This window comes from Anser cygnoides, chromosome 18, assembly GCF_040182565.1.
Source record: "Anser cygnoides isolate HZ-2024a breed goose chromosome 18, Taihu_goose_T2T_genome, whole genome shotgun sequence".
NCBI classification, from domain to species: Eukaryota; Metazoa; Chordata; class Aves; order Anseriformes; family Anatidae; genus Anser; species Anser cygnoides.
In genome coordinates this window covers 6,817,685-6,844,427 of record NC_089890.1, presented here as the reverse complement: position 1 = coordinate 6,844,427, position 26,743 = coordinate 6,817,685, and the positions used below count along the sequence as shown (strand labels likewise).

At 40.8% G+C, this 26,743-nt stretch overlaps 1 protein-coding gene across 10 annotated transcripts; it reads left to right on the top strand.

Annotated features, from left to right (window-relative positions):
• The first annotated feature begins 63 nt into the window (after window positions 1-63).
• LOC106041489 (merlin-like) lies at window positions 64-25,421 on the top strand. Of its 10 annotated transcripts, none has more exons than XM_066979573.1 (21): window positions 64-158; window positions 1,065-1,130; window positions 4,220-4,585; window positions 5,526-5,656; window positions 5,954-6,071; window positions 7,709-7,834; window positions 8,246-8,371; window positions 12,766-12,849; window positions 13,649-13,717; window positions 13,940-14,022; window positions 15,007-15,082; window positions 15,523-15,660; window positions 17,440-17,514; window positions 18,305-18,418; window positions 18,862-18,984; window positions 19,554-19,771; window positions 20,669-20,771; window positions 21,527-21,654; window positions 22,247-22,397; window positions 23,083-23,292; window positions 24,275-25,421. In XM_066979573.1, the coding sequence occupies exons 4-21, from the start codon at window positions 5,580-5,582 to the stop codon at window positions 24,308-24,310; spliced, it is 2,055 nt and encodes a 684-aa protein (XP_066835674.1). In that variant the 5' UTR covers window positions 64-158; window positions 1,065-1,130; window positions 4,220-4,585; window positions 5,526-5,579; the 3' UTR covers window positions 24,311-25,421. The 10 variants fall into 10 exon arrangements, with proteins under 10 accessions (XP_066835674.1, XP_066835676.1, XP_066835675.1 ...); XM_066979575.1 differs by lacking the exon at window positions 64-158 and adding an exon at window positions 165-422; XM_066979574.1 differs by lacking the exon at window positions 64-158 and adding an exon at window positions 592-718.
• Window positions 25,422-26,743: the final 1,322 nt, after the last annotated feature.

The following is a 26,743-nucleotide window of genomic DNA, read 5'->3' as shown; positions in this document are numbered from 1 at the left end:
TGGCGTGGCGGGGACGATTTAAAGGTGCAGGCCCCGGGCAGCAGTAGGGTGGTGGAGGTGGGGGTTGAAGGGAGGGGGCTTTGGTCTGGGGCTGTGAGGGTGGAGCCGCCATTTTGTGCCCCTTGCTGCTGGGCAGAGCCCTGTGTGGGTGTGGGCCTGTGAGTGGCTGGCACCCCCCTTTACCCTCACAGGAATTAAGTGCTGCTGGCACTTGCGTTTGTGTAAATGACCCAAATGTTGTGGGTTTTCCACGTAAACCTGAAGGAACTGGGATGCCTGCGTTGAGCACTGGCTTCTTGTTGTCGATTGTCCCTACTTTGGGAGAAATTCAGTTTAAATCTGTAAAATCAGTGCCTGAAAACCGAAAACCACCTTACAAGTAGAACAGTGCAAAACCCCTTGGCCGTGCCCTAGTGCTTGAGGTAGTTTCCTCCTGGCAGCCTCAGTGCCAGGCGGAGGCTATCTTATTTCTTAATTTTTTTTAATTGTTTCACCCTTTTATCACTGGCAAGAAGCCTGCAGCCCACCTTTTCAGGCTTGTTCTGTTTAGGCTTTATTGTCCCACACAGGAAGGGGGCAGGCAGGGAATGACACCTACCTGCTAGGACAACACTGCAGCTTCCCTCGTTAAGGTGGCTGGGCACGGGGAGCCCAGGCTGTTCGTACAGCTGCAGACACTTGAAGCAGTTCGATCAAACACTGTTAAAGAAGTCTGGAAGTATGCTATCTGTCCTTACAGATACCCAAGTCAAGATTCAGGGGCTTCTCCTAATTTACTTTGCTGCTTGAATTGCAGTGGAGAGAAGTTGGGAGGAGTCTTGCTGGCACAGGCAGGAAATGGTTAAGAGCCCTTCATATCACCTGGGAAAGCGATTCTTTGATTTTTCAGAGGGCGCTAACATGCTGCAGTTCATGGGGAACAAAGGGAAGGAGATCAACTATAAAAGTTGTTCTTGGATTTTATTTTCCGTGGCAGAACGTGTGAGGGCTGGACATTGATGTTTGCTGAAAAATAAGGGATTTTGGATTAAAAAGATTTTTTTTTTCTTTTTATCTTCGTTCAGAAAATGATCTGTGAAGTAACTCTGATTCCAACCGGTGACTTTAGATAACTTCTTTTTGATTGAGAGGTAAGAACAAGATTTGTATCACTGACCCATTTTAAAACAGTGAATTCTTGGCTAAAATCGTTCCATAGGTAGGACAAGGAACACACTCAGGACTGAGTCAACAGCTGTAAAAAGCCCACAGCGCTTTTCCTTTACTGTCTGTGCTCAGTTTGCTTGCATTAATTCCTGAGCTTAAGTGTAGAAATTCAGGAACTGGGAGAAACCTAATGAGCCAGGGGAATTTACAACAGAGTTGCAGTAAATGTTTCAGCAATGACAAGAGACTTTTAGTGTGTAGTAGTATCCGTGTTAATGTGCTTTTGCACTTGATGCATCAAGCATCTTCTGTTGGTGTCTCTTAAAGTGCTTCCTGAACCTTGCTTCTTTAAACCCCATTGCACTCCCTGGGGTTTTACGTTTCAGTCTTTTAAGGACTTTGCTAGCAAATGCACGTGTGCTGCTCCTGGGCAATGTGCTGGACCTTAACCTGGGAGGACAGACTGCTTTTGGGGGGTGTAAGAGGGGTCTAACAATTTCCATTTATTCTTAGCCTGTACACAGATGAGAGGTCTCACCTTAAAAGTGATGCTGACTTTTTGTGTGCGTTTGTGTCAGTGAAAACAGATGTTTGACCGTCCAAAGCATGATTGGATGGTAACACCTCAGGCACAGTCACTGAGAGCAAGTGCTGTGTGAAGGGAAATCTTTATATCCTGTGGAGAGCACTGCGAACCATCCATTTACCTTGGAAATGCCAAACTGAAAGTGAATAGCACTCTCACTCTTGGCAAGGTTAATTACAGCTTATTCATTGAGGTATTTCTCAGTGTCTGTCTCTGTAACGTACTGAATTCTGGAATTTATTGAGCTTTTTGAGGGGTACTCGTTTCATTTTCTTTGTACGTTTTGTCGTGAATGCTGGAAGTGGTATCTGATGGGTGGGTTATTTCCCATTTTGACAAACTGTGTAGTGTAGTGGTGGAGCACTACAGTCCATCTAGTGTAGTGATAGAGATAAGCATCAGTCATTGCAAGAGTCGCCTTGCCAGTTATTCTTGCTATTGCTTGTTGTTCCCAGCTTCCTTCCCCCACGTTTTGCTCAGGTGCTAGTTTCTTATTGTCAAGAACAGGGAAGATTATAACCCAGTTAGAGCTGGTGGATGTCAGTTCTTTCATCTTGGCCATGAACATGCTAAAAGGCAGCATCTGGACCGTGTAGATCCTGCAAATATATTCCTCATCACTGTCCCTGTTCCCCTCATCAAGCAAAGTTTTTTATCATCTTTCTGTTAGTTTTCATAAGGTGCAAGAAAAGCTGTGGACGTTCACAGTTTCTGAACTATGTGTTCCCACATTCTGGCTGGGCTGGAAAGTTATCACCCTGCCCTCTTTTGGATTAATATGGTATTTGGTAAGGTTATGACATGCTCTAATCTATTCCATTTTGCTGCTTCTGACTCTTGAGCTTTGATGCCTCTGGCAACTGCAGAAATAAATCACTGGAGCTCGGTGACAGAAATTGCCTTGAAACAAGCTGCACATGATTCACAGTTAAACGTTGTTATTAGCAAGTATCTAGAGAGTGTATCTCTTCTGCATTTAATCAAAAGATTGCAAACCCAGATTGCCTTGTTTGGCAAGATTTATATGAAAAAGTTTTTTCTAAAAACTTCACTGTTAAGTGCTTTTGCTTATGTTGTCAGTATCTGACGTTCATTTAACCTATCTGGTGTGAAAACCTTTCCTATTTCTTTACCAGTACTATTGATTAAAATGCCGTTTACATTTCTTGGGAAAATTTGATATTCAAAAATGTCTTTTCACTGTGAGTCAGAATGTACTTTTCCATGGAATAAAAATTCTGGAAAGGGAAAAAAATGCTATTGGAAATGTTGAACAAATTATATTGTCATTTCAACCAGGTTATATAAGAAAAAAAGAAATAACTTCAAAGTCAGAATGAAGGGCTCTGGTGTTTTTGTCATATTTTGAGAAAATTAGTACATTCTTCTGAAATAGTTCAATTTTATCTGTTCAGCATTTTCCATATGAAACTCTTTGAGAATGTTCTGTTCTGGCCCAAACTCCAAGTTCCTATTTAACTGAATTGGCTGTTTCAAATTACATGTTAAAAATGAATTATGAAGCTTTTTCTCTTTTTGTCTCCAGCCACTGGTGTTTCTTCTAGAGCTAATTTAAGAAGGGTTTGTGTCCCAGTATTCCATGGTGGTTCGTAGTTCTAGTGCTCTAACTGCTATATCCCATGGTCAAATTATTTACAGTAATTCTCTGTTTTTGAAGAAAAATGGGCAAGAGTGAGCTTGGGAATGTAACAGGTTAAAACATAACTTTGCTGTTAGCTCTGCTGCAGCTTGCAGATTAGGGATCAAAAAATTACTGGCATAATTACTGCTGGGTTGGATGCCTTCACATGGTGCTCTCCCTGTCGATATTACTGTGGTCGTATTACACCATACTACTGTGGTGATTTTGTGGTTTTTAAGCATTCCTTTCCCTTTAATTGAAAACACCTTTGTATGCTAAACAGGACCTGGGTTCTGCTCAGCACTGTGCACTGTGATGTTGCCTAAATTAGAGGAAATGCACTCAGTGGTGAGATCTGCTTTGCACTCCTCTAAATAAAAGCATTCCCCCAGGACAAGGGGGATACCCCGAAGGTGAAGGGATTTGGTATTTCTTCAGATATGCCTCCCATGTGTTAAGATCCCTGACGCTCACCAGTTTACCCTAATTCTTTGCAGTTCGAGCTGTCCTCTTCTAGCACTGTTGGCAGGCACCGCCAGCAGGAGGACTAATCAGGAAAAGTGCTTTAGGGATGTGTATTCCCCTTGGTCTTGAGGTGGGGGCACATACTGCCATGCTGTTGCAGGCAGAAGTTTATCTAACTTGTTCAGAAAGACGGAACTTCTTTACTTTTCCACCATTATAGTATTCTGGTGAGTGAATTTTTCTCAGTGTGTGACTTGCTGCAATTTAATTAAGCCCATTATTCCTTGTCCTAACCATTGTGGTCGTGTAGAGCAGACATTATCATATCTCATTACGCTTGTCCCTTCTCCGTACTAACCAGTACTTTCCTTTTACTACAGATTATTTTCTAGCCCTTGGCGCTCTGCTTTGGATTCTCTCCAGTCATCCCATTATCTTTCTCGAAGTGTGCGCCTCAAACTGGACACAAGACTTCAGCAGAAGCTTTACCAGCCCCAACTGGAGGGAGAGGACACCTCAGCTGCTCTCAATGGTGTCAGAAAGATGAATTTTCTCCTGAGCTTCTTTTCCCCACTCTGAGTTGCCTCAAGTACTTGTTCTCAAGTCTGGCTGATGTCCACGTGACTTGGCACCTGATTTATCTGTTCTCTGCTTCAGCTTCCTTACAAGTCAAAAAGAAAAATTTCTGTATATATTTTACCTCCTATTTAGCCATCTGAAATTTTTGGATGAGGGGCATATGTAAAGTAAGTGGAAAATGACCCATGTATTTGTAAGCCAATTAAAAGCTTAGCAGCTGAGAAGAAAGGGACGAGATATTTTATAAAATACTGGAGAGTATTTTATACTTTTCCATTTAAACTAGAACTTTATTTTGGAATTGCTTAGGAAGAGGTTGGAAGTCTGCCACCCTGTAATAGTCTTACATTGTAGGAAACCAATAATGCCTCTGCCTCTCCTTGACCTGTATAGTTCACAGATTCTAACTGGGTTGTGCAAGACTGTGCTGTTAATTTTATAAAGTAAATACAAGAAGAAAAAATTACAGGCTGACTAGTGCTGCAGAGTGTGGATTCACACTACCATTTAACCCCAACTTCCAACGTTTGGTTTGGCTGGTATACACAAAATCCTCATGACAATGGAAATAACACGTGTCTTTATTTTTCTTTTTTGATGGCATGCAGTCAAGTGCATTCAGAATATAAAATCTGTGAAGAAATTTTCTGTAGGCTTCTGCAAAATTACATTAATTTCATCTTAGAAGAAAAATCACTGGAAAAAATTGGCACTCTAAGTAGCTTTCATCATTGTGTGTTTATGTCTAAAAGAAATAGGTAAATTCAGCTTGATTTCACTGGATATATTTCTGGCATTTGTATAATTTCAGGGAGCTAAGATTTTATGATGTCAAGAAACTTGATAGGATAGTTGCTCAAGGAGACAACTGATGGAAAAGTATTGAGTTGGGTTTGATATAGTAAATTTTTGTGTGATGTGGCTCTCTTTTACAAGCAGTGCTTCCGCAGATGCATTTAGAGTACTGACAGTGGTACATACAACAGAGACCTTTGAGAAAGAGAATTTTGCTTGGATGTATAAAAGGGATGAGGAATGTCTAATTTGCTGACATTACTCCAAAGCCATGTTCTACTTTTGATGAAACTGAATATTCATCCGTTGCAGAGTTTCACTGCAAGAGAATGCTGAATTGCATGGACACAAGTGATTGTATGGAGCATGAGGGCTGGACTTGGAGGTTCCCTAGATGTCCTCTGCTGTAGTGAGGGGCAGTCCCCTGGATCTTGCAATGTAAGGTCTGAATGAGGATCTTTCTAGTACTGTAGGAAGCTAGTGTTTGCCCAGGTCTCAGGGAAACACAAGAATAATATTTTAGAGCAATTGATTTTTAGGGAGTAAATCCCCAGGTCAAACTATTTTTTTTTTGTTTTGACATAATTATGGTTTTGAGAATCTTCTTGGAAGCAAACATGCAGAGACTGCTTGTATTTAAGGGTGACTTTATTCTGCAAGTTTGAACTCATCCTACTTTGAAATATAGCCAAGAAAATTACTGTATTTCTAGCTCTAAATGCAGCTATGTTTGATTTCAGGTGTGGCTGTCCTCATAAACTGAAAAATATGTCTATCCGAGGCCTGAAGAAGAAACAACCAAAGACATTTAAAGTCAAAATTATAACAGTGGATGCTGAAATGGAATTCAGCTGTGAGGTAAGAGGCCTCAGAAAAATACTGGAAAGTTGGAATTGCCCTTTATATGAGCGAGACGTACCCTTGAAAATTCTCTGAAAAGCCACAGCTATCATTTAAAAGCCACATTTTTTTAATGTGACCAGGTTCTTTAAGATGCAGGCCTGGATAAACAAGTCTGGTCAGAGCTGGTCCTAAGATGTTGCTTATAAACTAACTTACAAAATGGTGTTCCACGTTTGTTGATCTGGGAAATTCTCTTCAAATGTGATTCGCCATCTGTAAACTCCAGTTTCTTTCTTTAGCTGTAATGGCTGGCTTATATCTTATGTGGGCATGAGAGAAAAATGATCAAATGTAAAAGCTAGCTTTTCTTCTATTAATTATGGCTCTCTAGTAAATTGGATAGAGAAAGCATGACTGCAGAAAAATGTGGAAGAATACATATATAGCAAGCGATCGATTGATAAATGAATTGGGCTGCGCTGTTGAGGAGACAGAACTGTGCCTGATTAATTCCTAATCATCCAACAAAAGCAAAAAAAAAAAAAAGCGCAATTACTTTGAGAAGGCGAGTTAGAAAACTAAGGTCCGCTAGGATAGCAATTTTAATGAGAGAGATGACTGTTGTGGGACATTTAATATTTCATTTACTTGATCCCTCAGAGACAATATACTAGTCACAAGCAGTGCATTTCTGTAACTTACAGATCTAGAGTACTTGCAATCAGGGTTGTGAAAATAGAATTTGGAAAATTTGGTTCAGAGCTCCAGAATCCTGTTAACAAATCCAGCTTGATGTATTCCTTCCTTTGCTATCTCTTGCTGTCCTGCAGTACTGCTTTTTTCTGGGTTGACTTCCTGCTTTCCATCCAAATGTTGCCCCAAAGTTTATTTTTTTGCCATTAAGTTTAGTGGCTGACCCTGCAATGAGACAAAATCATCTTTTAATATGTAGCCAAACATAAAAAACAGATGTGCAGCCTCTTCAGTGAAAAATGAGACATCGTGTGTGTGTGAATTTTGGGACCTTTAATCAAAGTTTCTGTTCTCTACGGAGCTAGGCTAGTAAATTAGATTAGATTGCTATTTTTTTACTGGGTTAAAAAAAAGATCCCGACTACACTGTGCACTAAATCCTACTCCAAGAAGACAGGCTCCTGCTCATTTAAATCAGAGTAGCATAAAGGCTTGGCTTGTTGCCACTGAAATAGCTGAGGTATGTGAAAGATGGATTTGCTTTGATTGTTTGGCATTTCTTCTCTGTGCACTGACACTCCTTTGATTTCCCCCTGGTCTTCTCTCAAGACTCTCTAATTTGTGTAAACTGTTGAATAAGATTTTTACAAATATTAATAAAGCTTTGGTAGGTCCTAGGAGATCAGTAGTACAATCCTCATTCCCTCTGCTCATAAAGTGCTTGATGCTGTGATTAAATGCCTGCAGCTTTGAATGTTTGGAGGAAAGGAAGAGGAAGTAGAACATTACAGCTCTTGTACCTTTGCTGTAGGCAGCAGTAGGCATGTTTCTTTGACAAGCTGAAGGTGAGATAATAGTTTGTAGGGGAAAGGCAAATGGTAACCTGGTTTGCTCGCCAAAAATGCGGCAAGTTCAGTCAGGATAAATATGTTTTGTATTATTTTCTTTTTCTTTTCTAGATGAAGTGGAAGGGAAAGGACTTGTTTGACTTGGTGTGCCGAGCACTTGGTTTAAGGGAGACCTGGTTCTTTGGCTTGCAGTATACAATGAAGGGAATGTGCACCTGGTTAAAGATGGACAAAAAGGTACAGAAAACAAAAATAGTAACCTGCAATCTTCTACTCGTAAAAGACTTACTTTTTCTTTAAGCTCAGGAGCTAAAGGAATGTGTTAAATGACAACCCATAATTCTAGATGATATCATTTTTTTTTAGGATTGAATTTCATTGTGTTATGCAATCTTCTTGTATAAGGTTTGGTCTGAAGTGTTACCGCTATATGCACTGATTCATAATATATAATATATGCACATATTCATATAATCACCACTATATGCACTTGTTGTTAATACATTAAAGCTCAGCATTGCCCTTCCTTCTAGAACATGGAAGCGCTGCCTTAACTGGATTATTAGCTGCCTTCTGATTTTCCTCTGGAATAATATTTTGAGACATTTCTGTACCATTTTTACTGCTGATTTTGGTTTTATCTTTAAGCAGGTTTTAGATCAAGAAATCCCCAAAGAAGATCCCATTAGCTTTCATTTTTTGGCTAAATTCTACCCAGAGAAGGTAGAAGAGGAACTGTTACAGGAAATTACCCAGCATTTATTCTTCCTTCAGGTCAGGAACATTTTTTTAACCATGAATTCCTTCTGTGTTCACCCCAGTCCCTTTATAATGTCTTTGATCTTGTTGGCTGTTGTTAGTCTCACAATGACTCTGCTGGCTTCAGCCATATCATTGTCTATGTAAATATCTCATTTTTGTAAAATACAAACATCTCTCCTGGCTACTGTGGTTTTGTGTGATGATAAGTTGAATGTTTGCCTTCTGCAGGCTTTTGTTCTCATGATGGCTTCTCTTACTGTTTGTGCTAGGAATGGGAGTTAAATTGCTGGGACCTGTAGTTTCATGTAAAATGATTTTTACACCTAGCAGTTCCAGTGGTAATTTTGCACCTGGATATTCCAGACTTGCTTTTTTCCTAGTAGTCTGTGGTCAAAAGAAAACAAAAACACAACAAAAAACATGCAAGGGTGGCACCGCTTGAAGAACTTTATAGTTGAAACTAATGGTAGAAGGAAGGCTGCAAAACCAAACGTTTTGGAGATGTGAATTCTATACCCTGGGACTGATACTCTTTGAGGTGGGGCAAGGAAAAGTACATCAGTTATAAATTACTGACCCTTTAACTTTGAAATGTGTGTAGACCTTGTCTTACAAAGCTTCCCACTTTTACTGAGGTTTAGAATGTGAATCGGGGAGACGAGGCAGTAGTGTTGGTCATGCTCAATTTTTGATTTTGGGAAGAAACTCTGTGTAGGTTGGAACTTTTTGAGCTAAGTCTGCCTGTTCCTGTGTTGTATTTCTGAGCTAGCAGCTTCTCCATAGCCGCTCTCATAGGTGCTTTCGTAACTGGTCCTGATATTTTCACACTCAGAGGACAAGTAATCTCAGATTTATTTGTTCATTTATTTCCACTGCCATGCAGACACCAGGGCTCTTTTCCCCAGCATAATTAGGACATCCTGACCAGCTTCTTCCTTCATCTTTTACAAGTATTCTGTTTTCAGAACTCTGTGAAGATTCTTCTAACGTTAGATTTTAAGCCATCTGTATACCACTTAAGGGTAACCACAATTTTTACCAGACTTCCTGCCCTTATGGAGCACTACCTAAAGTTGTTGGTCTGGGAATTAGTTTCTCAAGGTTCCTGCCCTAACCCTTCAGGGGTGAGAAGTATAGAGTGAAGTCCCCATTTTTATCAGCTTCAAGAGTCATCCTGAGGACTGTGTCACCTGGTCTGCTCTGGCTGCAGCTAAGCTGAAGAGTCTCAAAAGCTCCTTGTCATCTTTCTCTTAGAACTGCTGGTGTAACCTCTTGAGTAACCATTCCTTAACCTAGTTCTTTCAAAACGAGAAGGATTAGAAGAGACCTGTTATTAGGTGTATGAACGGTGTGAGGGAGTGACTACACAGCAATTATGGTGGCAGTTGTGAAGGTGAAGAAGAGGAAAGGAATGGTGATAAGCACTTGGGGACAGTAAGTTTTTTCACTGATATCAGCTGTAGATGGAACAAGACCCATGACTGCAATCTATCCCTAAAACTAAAACTCCCAAGCTTCTAAAAATAGTCCAGGTGGTTACTGGAAGATCTTGTTGTGTAAGACTGCAGAAGGCATAATCACTAGAAAACAAGAACTACCTAACCTGTCCTTTTTAGATCTTCTTCTGGGATTGTAGGGGAAAAGATCACAATTTGATATCCATCCTGAAATACATAGGTTTGCTTATCTAACAAGTTTCAACAGGAGTAAAGCAGCATAGAGACAGCTGCAGCAATAGGCTGTAGCTGTAACAGTAGGTATACAAGCATTGAGTTTGGGATGGTCACTTGGTGGTCAGCTGTTTTTTCCAACATCTGTGCCACCCATCTTCTCTCCTGAGTAGCTGTGGAATTTTCTGAACGTTACAGACTCTTTATTCTGGTAGCTTTCAGTAGTATGTGTCTGTGCAAGTAGGTTGGCTTATGGAGTAAAATCAGTCTGCATCTGTAAATAAACACAGTAAATACACTGGTTCCCTGCGGAGGATGTGCTAATGAAGCAATGGGAAAATGCTGTTATTCCAGAGGTTAACATACTAACTAGAACTTCACCAGAACCCTTAACCGTTTGGAAATTTGCTTCTTAAGCTAAGTTTGGAAAGGAGCGAGGGGGCAGAACTCTTCCTACTCTTTTAATCCTGATTTCTTTTCACTTTTTCTCCTTGAACCTGCCTTGACTAGCAGATATGCAATTAGCAAATTCTTCTCATTCCAAAGTAGAAAAACAAGACAGAAACAAATTTGGACTTGTGAAGTTTCCTGGCTATAAGAACTTAAGATCACACCTGGATGCCAATAGGAAAAACATGTACAGACATCTGGATGCCTACAGGTTTCAGTTCTACTCACTATTCAGACTTTAGATGTTAATGTGGCATAACGTCTTTTTGCTAAATGTGTGAATAAACATCAATGACTAAAGCTACATTTTCTGTTTAATGATCAGATAACTTACTCCTTTTACAAGGATGTTTTGTTATACTACTTTATAGAAATGATCAAAAAAAACCCCACCCAGACACTTATAGGAGATTTATCTTAAGTTGTTCTCAATTCTGAAATGTATTATTTGCACCAAGGAGTATGAAAGCCAGAGCTTTCCAATTTGGAAGAAAAGTCTTTTCATTCTTTCCATTTTAACAGCTTAGAAAGAATTTTCCCTGTACTATAACTCAGGTTATATATTGTGCTCACCAGAGACTAAATTCAAAAGAAAAACTTTCTTGATGGTTCATTTCAGTTCATAGCACCTACAGTTCTAAGTGTCTTTGTAAAGGCAGCTCAAGCATTGTCTCAGGTAATTTTTCTTTTTTGGAAACGTTTAAGTCTGTGCATTATGTAAAATTTTCTTATCTTGTGCTTGTTAGTAGGCTAAATACATTACACCTGAGAGGAAGATTTGGGAAGATTAATTTATTCTTCCCCCTTCGGGTTTCCCGGTAAAAGTTGCCCAACATATTTAAAATCAAGCAACGTCTTACAAGCTATTACACCTCTGATCATGCTAGCACCATGGAGTACTAAAGTGAAAAGAATGCTAAAAGACTCTTTACCATTTCTACTGTGCTTTTATTTTTAAGGCACTATGTTACTGTTGTGCTTAGACCATTGTAACTGAATAAATCTAATGCTCTATTAGGCAGTTTCTCTTTGTGAGGTGCCCTTCATTCTTCTGGAAAGCTTTTAAAGATTCTATTAATGGTTTTAGTATAATGTCTCTGTCCTTGACAACATTCAGCAGGCAGGTGGACAGATCCCTGAGCAATCTGGTCTAGTTGGATTTGCTTTGACTAGGTGGCCTCCAGAGGTCCATCCTGACCTAAAATTCGGATGTGTTACATGTTGTAAAGCTAGTTTTTTTTTTCTAGCTAAATTTCTTTCTTGTTGGGGTTGTGTAGCTCTTTAGTGCTATTTTAGATGGCAGGTCAAATGATTGTTTGGTGTAGCACATTTAGTATGGCTGAATACAAAGAAGTTATGATGATTTGCAATAGCTAAGGAGCATACCTGCTCTTATTCAATGCTGAAGGTAAAAATGGTACAGCTTCATTCTGGGAAATGAGTTGGTAATAAAAACGAGTGTGAGAAAGGTCCTTAATTCTATTTGTATGAAGGAAGAATAATAAAATGCCCAATGAACCAATATTAACAATTTTCTGCTGGTTTATGGAAGAGGCGTTTTTCTGTCATTCCAAGCTGAATAATGTGATTGAAAATGTAACAGCTGATTATGTTTTCATTGAATTGTCTTTCTGAAATTAAAATACTTCATCAGCTCTCATGCTTATTTCTAGGACTATAATTTACAGGCAGGTTTTAGTATAGAAGGTCCATTTATGCTCTTTGGCAACCTACAGAAGCCAGGAAATACAGGTCATTTTGTACTGCTAGACTGGAGTAAAGATACCCTCAGTCTGAGGCCTCTAATCTCTGCGAGGGGCATTAGCAGAAAAATTTCAGGAAAGGGCTTGCAGTACTTCTGTAGTTTTTTGATAGCCTCTGATAATATGCACTTACTAATTTATTCATGGTGCTGAACAAACTTTAGGAAGAACTAACTATCATAAGCAGGAAGTAAAAAAAAAAAAATGCTAAAAGGAATGAAGTGCAGATAATAAATCTGTGTTCTGTAGCAGATTCTTTTTCAGGGCTCCCTATATAAATGTGGGAAGATAGCTGTCTGGCAGTTCTATGAACTTAGAGTTAAAACACTTTAACCTCCAAAAGTTATTTTCATTAAATGTAATGTTATGGTTTCTTGTGTTTCTGAATGCCGCTTTGTTGTTGCTGTTAACTTGTGATGGTTGGTGCCAAGTTATAGTCCAGGCATGTCTAATTTCATTTCAGGCCTGACATAAGTCTTGACTATGAGCTTCTTCAGCTTGTTCTCTTTTTCTTCTGATTTAGGTGAAGAAACAGATACTGGATGAAGAAATCTATTGCTCTCCAGAGGCAACAGTTTTACTGGCTTCTTATGCTGTTCAGGCCAAGGTCTGTGTGTAGCAGTGCTCTTATTTATTTTTAACAAACACATATACAGGGTGGTATGTAGAACACAAGCGTTAAACTTTGCTATTAAAATAGGTCATGCTGGGAGGCACAGGTGCAGCTGGAAAAATAAGCATTAGATGCCATTACAAGGATTTGAGGAAGAAATTAGTTTGCTGTTTTATACTATGCTTTCACAGTTTAGAGGATTTCTTTTGATGTAGCATTTTAATATAATTATTTCTCCCAACTGGAATTATTTCATGCTATTAAAGTGTCCATGGATACAGAGATGCTGATACCATGAGCTTACAATGGTGTGATATTCTTTAGTATCTTTCAGAACATAGTTACCTTCATGCCACCAAGAGCCCAGCTCATAAAATGGCAGGAGGTGAACACAAATTAGCAGAGCTGGCCCTCTGCAGCAGCCCAGCCTACATACAGTAGGAGGAAGTGAGCATACACTCCACAATATATTCCCTAGTTCAGAGAAGGATGTGAAGTCGTGGCAGATCCCTTTACATCTTCAGTTACCAAGAGGTGCAGGCTAGGACTGAAGCGTAAGGTTACAGGCCGCATTAGGGGGTGCACTGGAACCACATGTATAGCACAAAGACTGGAACTAACTTCTACAGATGGTTCAGATGAGGGGAGCCTGTTTTATTACGCTTACACTGTATGTGGGAGAACCAAAACAACATCTGTCTCGAGCAGTTACATCAAACTGCAGCCAGAAAGTTCTTCAGCATTCTGCATCTAATGAGCTGAATTTTTTTTATTTTTTTTTTTCTTGGGACAGTATGGTGACTACGACCCGAACTTTCATGAGCCAGGCTTTCTAGCCCATGATGAACTTTTACCCAAACGGGTAAGTTTTTATTCTGTATAAAACCAAACTTTTGAATCTGTGCTTTGATGAAGAGCTGGTACTGCTTTGGACTAACCCGAGCATTAGATACTGATTGCGTTTGCCTTGAACTTGCTGAAATGACCAAGCTGTGAACTGCATTGTTGCATTCACATTGCCTGGGAGAGGAAGCGCACATATTTGTATCTTCAAAGGGAAACAAACTTCTTCCTTTCTCTCTAGGTCCTCAGGCAGTATCAGTTGACAGCAGAGATGTGGGAAGAAAAGATTACTGCTTGGTATGCTGAGCACAGGGGTATTGCTAGGTATGAAATAATTTCATTCTTTGGAAATCCTGTACATTTCAGTAACTAGTTATTTGCTGTCTTTAGTGAAATTTGGAGTTTGTAAGTGAGCAAAGAGATCCTGGGTTCCAAGCTATGCTGCTAGGTTTGTTTATTAATAAAAAAATCTATTCACCCAGGGTAAAAAGTATCTTGTATAGGGCACCAAGTGCTTGTAAACTGATCTTGGTTTAAAATTAACAGAGAAGTTAGGCTCTTGCTGAGCTTCACAACCTAACATGTTTAAAATCTGATATTTTATACCTTGTTAAAATCACGGTTCAAAAAGGTGTCCACATACTTAGTAAGGTACCAAAGTGGTATAGACATTGCATCATAGTTCCAGGACCAAGTTTTGGTGCGGTTCCATGTGGGTGTTCAGCTACTTCTAACACATTCAGCATGCCTGGAAGTTCAATTAAATGTGAGGTAGGAGCTGTTGGCACCCAGAGGCAGCCATTCTGAACACTTCAGTTCAATTTTTCTTTGGCTGTTCTAAATGCTTCTTAGCACTATCTTTCCTGAATATTTTCCCCAAGACTTGATGCCTCAGTTTGGAGGGAGGACAACGATGGGTGGAGAGACTTACTTTTATTTGGACTAAGCCCAAAGCACTCATTCTCAACAAACTCTGCTTCCTGAAGGGAATATCCTCATGTTATGGAAAATAGTGGTAGAGTAGATCTCCAAGAGGTGATAATGGAGTGGCAAAACTAACATACAAGGATAAGACTGGACTTGAATTTTAATAAAGATTGCGCTATAACTGACTCAAATAAAAATGGATACAGCTTTGTCTTCTGTAAAGATGGTGTTTTTATTATCCTTTTTCTGTTGAGGGTAAGACAGTAAAGTTAATGAAAGCACAAAGGACCAGGATGCCTGTTCTTTTTGAAGTGGGAAATACACTGTCAGGACAGAAAGATTGGATAGGAGTCACCTGCTGTAATCGGTCTTATTCTCTAGGGATGAAGCTGAGATGAACTACTTGAAAATTGCCCAAGACTTGGAAATGTATGGTGTCAATTATTTTCCCATTGCTGTAAGTACTTTATTTTAGTAGTTTGCTATTGCTGTATTTGATGGTAGTGCCATTTAAAAAATCATCCAGGGAGTTTGGAGCTGGGACTTCAGGGTTCTGCTTTTCTCTGCTGCAGGTGGGCACTGTAGTGATTGTCCTGACTTGGTTTACTTGCCTGTTAATTGAGTAGGTGAATACAACAGTAAACATTAATGTTCTATCATTTGACAAAGGTCTTGGGTATGTAATAGGAAGAAGGATAAATAAACTAGAAATTTGAGCTGCTTTATTCAGCTGGGTTTGTTAGCTAATAGTAGCAACGTTCATAATCTGTTTTGTAGGAACAGCCTTTTCTTAAAAATTCAAATATCAGTTTATTAGAATAATTGTGGTTCTTGTCTGTAGTTGTTTAATGTCACTATAAATAGGACTTACTGATATCTGTTGTTTTTTTTTTTTAGCAAAATAAAAACCATACAGATCTCCTACTTGGAGTTGATGCCAAAGGTATTCATATCTACAGCATTAATAACAGGTTCTCTCCAAATAAGTCATTTGAGTGGAGTGCTATCAGAAACATTTCCTATAGTGAGAAGGAGGTATGAAGGCTCTGATATATTATTCTTTTTATATGGGCAAGGGTGTGGACTGGGATTCTTGGAACAGGCTGAAAGCGGTCTCTGTTTAAATAATTTGGGGGAGGGGGGTAAATCCTAGGGAGCTCTGTTACAGTTTTAGTTCCTAACAAACTTGCCTTTCCGATGTGCTGCATAATCTCGGTTCCCCTAGGAGCCAAGGGCTGCTCTAAGCTCTCTAAAATTGTGGAGCCCACTATTCTGTTTCCTTCCCTGCTGCTTGTCATTTGCAAAACAAGAGTGTTGGTCTCTGTAAAAGATAGATATTACGAATGCCATCACGGCTGACTTTAGTTATCTCAGCAGGAATTAGATGATCTGTAAAGACTTAATGCTAGTTTTGCATGCAGAAGTTGTCCCAATAGATGAGGTTTGAAGCACACTGGCAAGCGGAGACATGCAGGGAGATGTACGTGTTTTTCTGCCTGAAATCTACTAGTTTATCAGTGAATGATTTTAGTCTTCAGCACAGCCCTACCATTACAATTTCACTGTGATTTCAGAGCCCATCTTATACTTGAAGAAAGTACAGTGGGGAGCAGGTGAAATTTGGAGTTATTTGAAATCATGTGGCTGCATGGAAGGCTATAATCAGAAAAACAAAACCAGAAAAATCACATTGGTACCAGCATACTTGGAATTTGTCAGCCAAAGGACAATGTGGCTTATTCCTTTCTTTCTGTGGACCATTTGAAAAACACTGAAGATGAGATTTGCTGTCCAGGCTTAGCTGTGCATACATTAAATCAGGCAGGGCAGCGTACAGGAAAGTTCTACCTCCAGAGAGTTTTGTTTTCTTGATGTTAAACTTCCTCTCTGGTCCGTGAATAAGCTGCTTTAGCTCCCTATTGTTGGGAAATTGGGCAGTCCTGTATGAAAGCTCCACTATATTTGGCGTCATGTTCACAGTTCGGCTCCTCACAAGGCAACACATTAAACCAGCTGTTACCTACAGGGTGAAACAGGCTGTAGGATGTTAAGATCTTGGTGACTCAGATGGCCTGAAATTATACATTGCATTACGAATGAATTATAGGAATAGAGTGCTAACCCATGAGTCACAGAGAGCAGGATCTTAAAGAATGGAGCTGTTTTTTTGTTATGCAGCCAAACTGAGCTCAGCACATGAAGTAAAACTGTGTGTACTGACCTGGCAGCATGAAAGCCTTTCATGTCCTCTGGAAACAGCTTGGGAGATAGGACTGGAAATGTGAGAAAGCAGGAGCTTCAGTACTGTTATCTCGTGGTCAGAAGAATAAATCCTTCAGGCCTTTGTAATACGTTTTGTTTACACTTGAAATGATTGGGATTCAGAGAGGTGTTTGACATCTCCCTGACGTTACTAATCTCCAGAAGTAGTCATATTCTTAATGTATTCTCTTTTCCTGATAACCAGGGCTTGCTTCAGCGTTCTCAGGATAGTTTGCAATGCACAGGTGGTATTGTTATGAAAAACACTCTCCAAACTGGCACGAGGTGTGGGGCTGTGAGAGGCTTTATCTTCTAAAATGCCCTGCTATTTTAGATGAGCAGATGAGGAACCTGTATAACAGAGAACAGCCATGGTTCTGATTCTTGTGAGCAAAACACTTCTGCATCACTCTCCCTGTATTTGTGGCATAAATCACTGCCTCCCTGGAGAGAAGTGGAGATGGACTAAAGTTTGCATTAATATTAAATAGTTTCAGCTTTGTTTTTCTTCCTTTTCACTGCTTCCTCTATTTTTATCTTTTGTCTGAACAGTTAACTATTAAACCTCTTGACAAAAAAGCAGAAGTCTTCAAGTTTTTTTCCTCTCAGCTAAAAGTAAACAAATTGGTAAGTGTCCTGTTTTCCTCCTTTAAAACCGGGCCTGGCAGTACTGAGTGATACCTGAGTGAGAAATGTTTGTCTGTGAAACCGATGTAGAGGCCAGGGAGCATTGAGTTTCAGCACATGTTTTCCATAGGATTCTTCTGCCTGGGAAGTCAGGGTACATATGTTTGTCCTCTCCCTGCTGGGAGGGGAGATGATGGGTGAAAAGTGAGATGTGAAAGAAGGCCCAAATCACAAAGGGAAATCCAGTTAGTGGAAGGGGAGGACGTAGCGTATGGAAAAGTGCCCACTGCAGCGTCTGCTTATCTGGCTGCTGTGGATTTTTAATCAGCTGTTGCTTCTCCTTTTCTGGGAGAAGCAACAAGGAATGGACCTAGTCAACTTGCTAATTCTATTATCACTAACTGCTTCCTAGCACAGCCACAGGGGCTGGATCGCTTCTCAATGACCCTGTGGATGGGGGGCCACCACAGCTGACCATTCCCACATAGCTGCCTCCTGTGTACTCCTGGCCTAGACCCCCTGCCTGTTCTTTTTCAGGAAATTGAAACCAGACAGGGATGAAGGATGGAAGGAGAACCCCCTCATCCTGTGATGTTTTCTAATCTATTATGTACCTGAGTATGAGCCTGCCCTGGTGTCACTTTTCTTGGAAGGGAAGCAACTGCCAGCATTTGTGCTGAAGTCAGAAGTGTTAGCTTCTGTCCTGTGAGACTGGTGTGGGACTCTTTCTGCCCCTCTGGATGGGGTGCAGCTATGTCACAATCACATTTGCTTTGCTTTTCCTGTCCAGATTTTACAGTTGTGCATTGGAAACCACGACCTGTTTATGAGGAGAAGAAAAGTGGACTCAATAGAGATCCAGCAAATGAAAGCACAAGCTAGGGAAGAAAAGGCTAGAAAAAAGGTAGATTATTCTTGCTTCTCTATTGCTGAAAACACTGATTATTATTCCAGCTGGTGCCCTTGCTGTCCATGCGCTGCATCAATATGTGTGTGGGAGGTGAGAAAGTGCAGCAGGATTGAGTGTGGGAACAGCTCTAGTGTGTATGCGGCATCTGAGGATGTAAGTGATGTTTGTGAAACTGAAGAGCTGATCACAAAGATTTGGGGTACGTAACAGATCGATGCAAGTGTTCTTCCAGCAGTCTGAAATAACCAGTGTTACCAGTTAGTGGAGTTCAGTGCTGCTGAAGTGCAAGTAGCTTCGGCATTGCATCTCTGCTAAATGTCAGCTCACCAGCTAGAGAGCAGTCCGTTCGTCAGTAGATTCATTTGCTGTGCTGCCTCAGGCCCAGATGAGATTCTGTTGCAAACCCACAAATGTGGTATTTCTCATTCTCTTTCCAGATGGAGAATCAAAGGCTGGCCAGGGAGAAGCAGCTCCGAGAAGAAGCTGAGCGAGCCAAAGAAGAGCTGGAAAGGCGTCTTTTCCAGCTGGAAGATGAAGCCAGGCAGGCCAATGAGGCCCTGGTGAGTAGCACGTAAGCTGAATATTCTTGCACTTTGAAGGGACTTTCTTGGTTTGGAAGCTTTTTTTTTTTTTTTTTTTTCTTTTTCTCTTATGGCTTCTATGAGGTGTTAGAAGTTATGGCTTATACAGGCTGGACAGTTTCTGGTCAGTGGTGGAGAAGGCAGGCTGGAATTTGCTGTGAGCCATTCTCCCTATGTTCAAAGCACTTTCTTCAGGCAAAGAGGAAAGGAAGTAACCTTGTGAGCTGAAAGTGGGAGAAAGAAGGCTTAGTGCATGTTGCATGTGGCACTGGCAACTGAAGGGGGCAACTTCTGACAATTTTTGGTTGATGTCTTTGTCCAACTCTGAACAAATGTCTCCTTGTTGTATAAAAGTGAGAGGCAGGAAGGAAGTTAGGCAATTCTGGAGCAGAGGAGGAACATCAGACCCTACAATTGTTTACTTTTTATTTTAGGGATTACTATATTTATCCGTTGATCTGTTCAGGAAAGATATCTTCTTCCTTACTGACTGCAAGGGTGAAATTGTAGACGCTAGACAGAGTAACTACAAAAAGTTTTTCTCTTAGCTCCGATCCCAGGAAGCGGCAGAGCTGCTGGCAGAGAAAGCTCAGATTGCGGAAGAGGAGGCTAAACTGCTGGCCCAGAATGCTGCAGAAGCAGAGCAAGAGCGACAGAGGCTGGAGATAACAGCTCTGAAAACCAAGGAGGAGAAACGCCTGATGGAGCAAAAGATGCGGGAGGCAGAGCTGATAGCAGTGAAGCTGGTGAAGGAGTCTGACCGGAGGTTAGATTTGCTTGAGCGTGATTGTGTAGCCCCTACTGGGTTGCCTGGGCAGAGAGAATGCTACTTTCTTAGGAGGGTGGGAGGTAGAGGGGGAAGGAGAGCAGTAGGGAGGAGTTTTCCCAAAGCAACACACTTCAGAGTGGAAATGCCTTTGTGTGTCTTGTTTGTTCCCCCTGTTACCAGTGGTTGTGATGCAGGTCAAAAAGTTTACAAAGGATCCTGATGGAAGGCTTTAGAAATGCTTAGTATTAAAGATCCAGAATGTATCTTCTATTTAACATTATCAAAAGAGCACTGGTTACCTAGCTACCTAAGTTTAACAACCTGTATACACCCTAAGCTATGAAACTTTTCATCATTACTAAGTAATGGTGTCTCATATCCCTTCCAGATCTTTGAACAGTATAACCCAGGTAAACTCATGTGGAGTGTAAACCATGCTGCAAGAGTTTGCATGTTCCATAGCACTGTGCTGCCTGAAGATGCAGAGCAGACTAGTGCTGACAGAGGTTGTTCAAGGCTTTCTGCTTGTTTTAGGATGCTGCCAAAAAGCTTGCCAAAATAAAGAGCAGATATGTTGCACCCCTCCTCATCTCAGGGAGGATCTCTGGCAGCCTGAAGAATCTGTATCAATAGGTCATTTTTGAACCCGTGGAAACTAGGAGTAGAAAAAACACTGATTCAGTCAGTTCCTGCAGGATTGCCCTTCAAAGCCTGTGTCGTGCTGTGCCTGGTTCTCCATGTGACTATCCTACTGCAAATGTCTTTGGGTAGAGGAATCACTCAGAGTAATGGATCTTATTCTCCAGAAACTAGTGAGATGCATAACTCTGAAATCTTTGTGTTGCTCTATGCTGGAAATCCTCAGCCATTCATGCTATGATATTTGTCTTGCAGAGCCAAGGAAGCAGAGCATCTGAAACAAGATCTGCATGAAGCCAGGGAGGCTGAACGGAAAGCCAAGCAGAAGCTATTAGACATCACCAGGCTTAATTATCCTGTAAGTTTCTGTTCTGCTGGGCACTGCTTCATCTTGGGAGATTATCATATGTTAATTTCATGTTTGTAGCCTCATCAGGCTAGGTTGTGGCATGTCTACATCTAGCTGTGAGACAAACACCTAGAGGACTAGCTGGTGATTGAACACAGTGTAGCTGGAATGGAAGTTGTATTTGTTAAGGGCATTGAGCCAGGAAGATAAAGGTGAGACAAATATTACAAAACAAAAATACAACAACAAGAAAACTCTAACCAAACCAAAGCCAAAACAGGACTTGTGTTAGGTTTTGGGAAGCAGAGATGGTCTTGCCTGCATTCATGCCTGATACTGACTTTGTGCAATCTCAGACAATACTTTGTGGAGGTGGTTGTACTGAACCTGGCATGTGAATTCCTTGTGAGTATCTTCAGGCAAAGCAGGTGAAGCTGTCACCAGCAAGAAGTTGTTGCTAAGGCAGTGTGCCACAGTCTCTTCTACTTCAGTCTCGCTGGGAATGGATTTCCATTCTCTGCTGAAATAAATAAGGAACCCTACAGCTAAGGTACTTTTCTGCGCTTAGGTCTGTGGCCTGTGTACTTTGGCAGTTCATCTGGGGCCACTCAAATAGAGGGGAAGGTCTTCGGGAGCATCTGTTTCTCATAATCCATGGGTAGCTTGTGAAATGGCTCAGCGGGGCACTCTTGAAGAAGCAGGTGAGATAAAACCAAAATCAAACAATCAAATCTTACTGACAATGCTTGTGTTGCCTCTTTCAGCACATGGTCAAGTACCCGCAATATTTGCCAACAGACACTAGAGATGCCAACTTTGACAAAGGGTCCATCAAGCTGGATTTGAAGGATGTTGACCTGAAGAGACTCTCCTTTGAGATAGAGCGAGAGAGGTATCAATATGCTTATGGTGTAAATAAATGAGATTAATTGTGGAAAGTACAGAAAGGAAAAATTCTCTGGGAATCATAGGTTACATCCTTAACAACTGAGGGTGGCCTTCTCCTTGTATGTATGACTGGAGGCCTTTTACTGAGCTGGTGCAGGTTGTGTCTCTGTAAAACTAGCTGTTTTGCAAAGAGGAAAAGTTCTGTGGTGCCATCAACCCATGACGGATCAAGAACCCTCCTGTCTTGGAGACCAGTAGGTCGGGCATGAAGTTCTTTAACAACATGTTAGAGGACAGAAGTTTCCCTCTAGTGTTAAAGCGTGGAATTGCTTCGATACCAAGGGGCTTTTACTCTCTTGGTCTGGAGGGAAATTCTTCGTGAAAAGTTAGTTTGTGAATGCTGAGGAGTGGAAGTGAACCACCTCACTGGAGCAAGGGAGTCAGGCAGACACGTGCCAGACTTCCTTTTGCCAATACAAGAAAAGAAAGGCAAAATGAAGCAAGAACCGCCTCTTCTCTGCTTGTGCACTTGCTTCCCCCAACCCCTGCTCTTGAGTTATGTAGTAAGCTTTTTGTCTCTAATATGTGGACTACAGGCTAGATTACTTAGAAAAGAGCAAAAAATTTGAAGATCGACTGAAAGAACTGAAGTCTGAAATTCATGCTTTGAAGCTAGAAGAAAAACAGTCTGGGCTTTACTCTCATTGGACTGAAGTACTGGGATCCTTGGATCGCTCCTTAGGAAATGTACGTATCCTAAATACCTGCCACTTTTTCCGGCATAATGAGAATAGTATATGTATGTATGCCAAAGGTAATTGCTGTATTTCAATTCAATGCACATTCTTCAGGACCCTTGCTACTAAAATATTTTAAGTATGAACAGAGAAGAGGACTACTCATGTCAAAAAAAAAAATAATTTCCCTGGCAGGATATCAGTAACATAAGCAAAAAATAATAGCCTTGTTTTGCAGGTTATGAAATCACAGTAAGGTTTACTGTCATGGAACAAACTAAATTCTTGTAACTTAATGCGTTTAAATGTGGTTTCTCATAGTTTGCATCACATTCTCATTCACGTGCTTTGTGGTTGCTATTAATCTCTTGTAAAAGTCTTGGCTTTTTTTTTTTTTTTTCCCCCCCTTCAGGCAGTGAGGAACTAAACTCAGATCTTGGTCATAAGTTTCTTGTTACTTACATAAACACTCTTCCTGAACCAGGGGAAGAATAGGGCTGTCTTTGCATTTCCAGTTTGCTCCACATGTAATAAAAATGGCCCTGAGTAAACTGTTTGAGAGAGAAGGGGGGCCTGGAAAAATTGAGGGAAGATGGCCTGTATGCTCTGGCTGGCTATGCATTTGATGTTTTCTGGCTTAATGAATGTTGATGGAGAGAGGGCATTAAATTTCCATGTGTTCTTTTCTTTTAAAGACCCCGTCATGGATGAAAACCTTCGAAACTGGAGATTCATTGGATATAAATCTTCAAAGACCTTTCCCTGCTTACTCATTAAATACTACAAGCAGCTGGCCTTGTACCAACAAAATTCAGCATGCAGTGCCAGTGGAAAAGTCATCTTTTCAAACAAATTCCTTGGTTGCCAATAGTGTAGGCACAGGATCCAGAAAACAGATTATAAAGGTAATCAGATTTATAAGTATATTCCCAAATATTGACTAGAGGTTTTAGAATTCTAAGAAGTAAAGAATGGCTGGCTTTAGGGAACGGTTTTATCCAGCTCTGTCGCAGCCTCTGAAATGACAGGTCACAAAGCATGGCTGTTCCACAGGTTTGGAGGCCCTGCACTGGAGCAGCATTCAGGGCTGTTGAGGCCACCTGTTTTTTCTCACTTATGATCTAAGCCTTGGTAAATGAAAGTGATGCCCATATGCAGTAGGAGGATTTGTTAAATTTCATTTGTATCAGCCAGGCTTGGAAATGAGAAGGTGCTCTGAGAGAACTTAAAACACTGTGCCAATCTTTCTCGTTTTAAGGGATGGGGATAAAGACATCAATAAATGCCTAGATTTCCTACAGCTCAGTTCTTCTGTCATTTCTCTCAAAGAATCCTAAAATAATAATGAACTGGGTCTTATAAAACAAAACAATTTTTTAAACTTCACTGGAGTGGAGAACATAGTATGTGTTCAAGAAGGACTGTAAGATTGTGCAGTCCTGTACATATGGAAGGAAATCAGCTTTCTTCAGGCAATGCTAATTGTGCAAGATACTACAAATAAAGTAAGCCTGATGTATTTGCTGTTTTCTATGAGCAAAACTGGGGGTTTTCAGGATCAGTCAGAGTGTCTAGCATATAACTTCCAAGATCAGAACCTACAGGGTTGTAGACTTAGAACTAAAAGGAAAACAGTTCAGTGTAGCAGCAATTGAGGAAGCAGCTCTTTCTATTGCAAATAAGAGAAAAAATATTTTAAGACTAACCTAATGTAGACAGTTGTGAGGCAAACAGGCTTGTTTCAAGAGGGAAGAAAAACCATTTGCAGGGCATCTTGCAAAAGGCTCCCATCAGACAAAAAGGAAGAATTAGACCAAAACAAAGTAGGCTTTGCTTTCTGTAGGAGTTCAAAGTAGAACTAATTTTTCTTATTTAATTTGCATGTAGGTTCAACAGCATGACTCGGATGTGATCTACATTTGAAGAGTCTCGTCTCCTTACCAGACGGGTAGAACCTGATTGCTGTCTGTTTGGCTGCTGCAAAATGCAGCTATGCGAGGACATTTGTGCAGCTCTGTCTCCTGACAGTCATCGGCATAAAGACGTGGTTCTATCGTTATTGGTGCCATTCGGTTTCCAGGCAGGCAACATAAGCTGGGAGCATTAAAACTGCCGGTGTAAAATGGCTAGTGTCTTTGGGTCCAATGGTAAACATACAAACCCAAAGGAGCATTGTTTACTTTTTATGCACTTTTGAAAAAACACTTTACACTTCACTAAACCTTCCCCCTGGGTATTTTTACACACTGACTTACCAGCATGGTACTCTTTGTGTGTAGAAAGGATGCCAGGCAGCAAGTGTCTTGGAGATGTTTGGGATGAGGAAAAAAAAATAAATTGTACGTGACCTTAGTGTTTACCTCCACAATAGACTAATTCTGGTTTTGGTCCTGTCCATAGGGCATGACTCTCACAGAGCTGTTCAACGTTTTAGTGTTTGCCTGCCAAATATTTTCCTTTTCCTCCCAAAGTTTCTCTGTTCACTTAATTGATTTGCATTTCTCTGTGAGAAATCTCAGCTTGTAATTCCAGATGTAGAATTGGACATCTTCAAATACCTCTCCTTCCTGGGGGAATCCTTTGTTTGGAATGCAAAGCTTCTGTTCTCTCTACAGTTTCTGACTAGATCAAGCACTTTCTGTTGCTTGCCGCTCCAGCAAACTTTGCATACATTAACTTGTTTCCCAATTCTCTGTAATACAGCTTCCAAATTAGACAAAGACAAAATACGTTATTGGTGTCTGCTGAAGTTGGACTTGCTTCTGATGGAGAGGTGCATGCAGCAAAATGTCTGCCTCATTAGTAAAATCTACTTGCGTTTTCTAGTTTTGTATGTGTTTAAGTGCCTGTTTGACCAATAAATCTTCAGTCTGAGGATTTCTGGGGAAGCGGAGACAATACACAGCTGTAGCTAAAGTAGTAGCACAGCTGAGCATGTGAAATGTGATGTAAAAAATGGATGTTAATGTTGTTAAATATCTAGTTCTAAAAGCTAAGAATAAAAAATACATTCAATAAAAAGCTTGAATTTTCACTTGCTAGTAACAGCTTTGAACCGAATGGTGTGTCAATATTGCAACAACATTAACAAGGCAAGTTCCAAGAACAAACATGCAAATCCCCTCTGTATCCATCTACAACAGACTGAGAGCACAGTGGGAGATAGCATCTGTAGCCAGCTCTGTTCTCAGATTTTTAGCAGTCCTGACAGTTACACTGCAAGATACACAGAACAGCTATCTGCAGCGGTGTCCTGGTGTCTTTTTTTCCCAGCCATAAGAGTGGTTGCTGCTGCTGGCTGGCAGGGAAGGGGAGGGCTGTTAATTCTCTTTATGGCTCTCCTGTGATGTTTGCAGGCTGTTGGCTATTACATCTATAGTTCCTGATTGGTCTGGGGAGGAGCGATCCTTGTGAGATAGAGAAGACATAAAGGGGAGAGGGAGATGCTTTGGGGGCCCCAAGGTTGAGCTGGTAGCACTGGCCAGAACTGGACAGTGGTGGCGTAGGAAATAGTCTTAGGGGAAAGCAGTAAAAAGCAACTTGGAACTTGGCATTCTCAGATTTTGCAGGGGGAGAGGAGTGGGATAAGGAGAGCTAGCATTTTCTTGGTTTTGTATTCCTGTTTTTTCTTGGTATTGCCACAAATGACGAAGTTTATACCCTCATTCTGCCACGTGTGCTGAGGCTTCCTTTCACTGTTGTATCTAAGCTGCATCATTGGACATGGCAGGAGTGAAATGCTCCACATACACGATTTATTAATTTCTTTGGACTCGATTGGTGAAATCCTGTACTGTCACACTGAAAAGGAGGACAGGGCCATACTGCTGCCAGATTAAAAACGAAGCCTATCTCCACAAGCTGTTCTCAGCCTGCTGGCTCACAGGTATTCTTGCTGTGCATTGCTAATCTGCAGCACCACATTCTTGTGTGCTTGTACAGGTGTTGTTTGAAAGGTGATTAAAAAAAAAAAAGGCAAAAAATGCTTGCAGAACAACAGGTGAAATCAGAGGTACTGTGTTGCTGGGAAGGCACTGCAAAGAGAAGTGCACAAGGGCATTAATTTGCTTAAAACCTAAATAGATACTTGAAACAATTATACTTGTATGTTGGCGCTTCTGATGCTAATCAGTCATTGCTTGATTCCTCATCCTGAAGAGTGATGTATTTATCCAAGGATGCTGTCAGCATCTTCAAACGTTTGAGGCTGGAGTTGGTGACGGTGCTGAAGGCCTGTGGACCTGCAGGCAGCTGTCAGCAGATGGTGCTGCAATGCTGCTCTGCCACACTGTTCAGATGTGCTTTACAATAGCCCAGGAAGACCTGGCTATGGGATGGGAAAAGGATTGGCAATAT

Coding starts and splice junctions, on each gene's coding strand:
- LOC106041489 (XM_066979573.1), top strand. CDS start 5,580: ATGAGGGCTGGACTTGGAGGTTCCCTAGATGTCCTCTGCTGTAGTGAG. Junction 19,772..20,668: donor GTGAAGGAGTCTGACCGGAG/GTTAGATTTGCT, acceptor TTTGTCTTGCAG/AGCCAAGGAAGCAGAGCATC. Junction 20,772..21,526: donor TCACCAGGCTTAATTATCCT/GTAAGTTTCTGT, acceptor TGCCTCTTTCAG/CACATGGTCAAGTACCCGCA.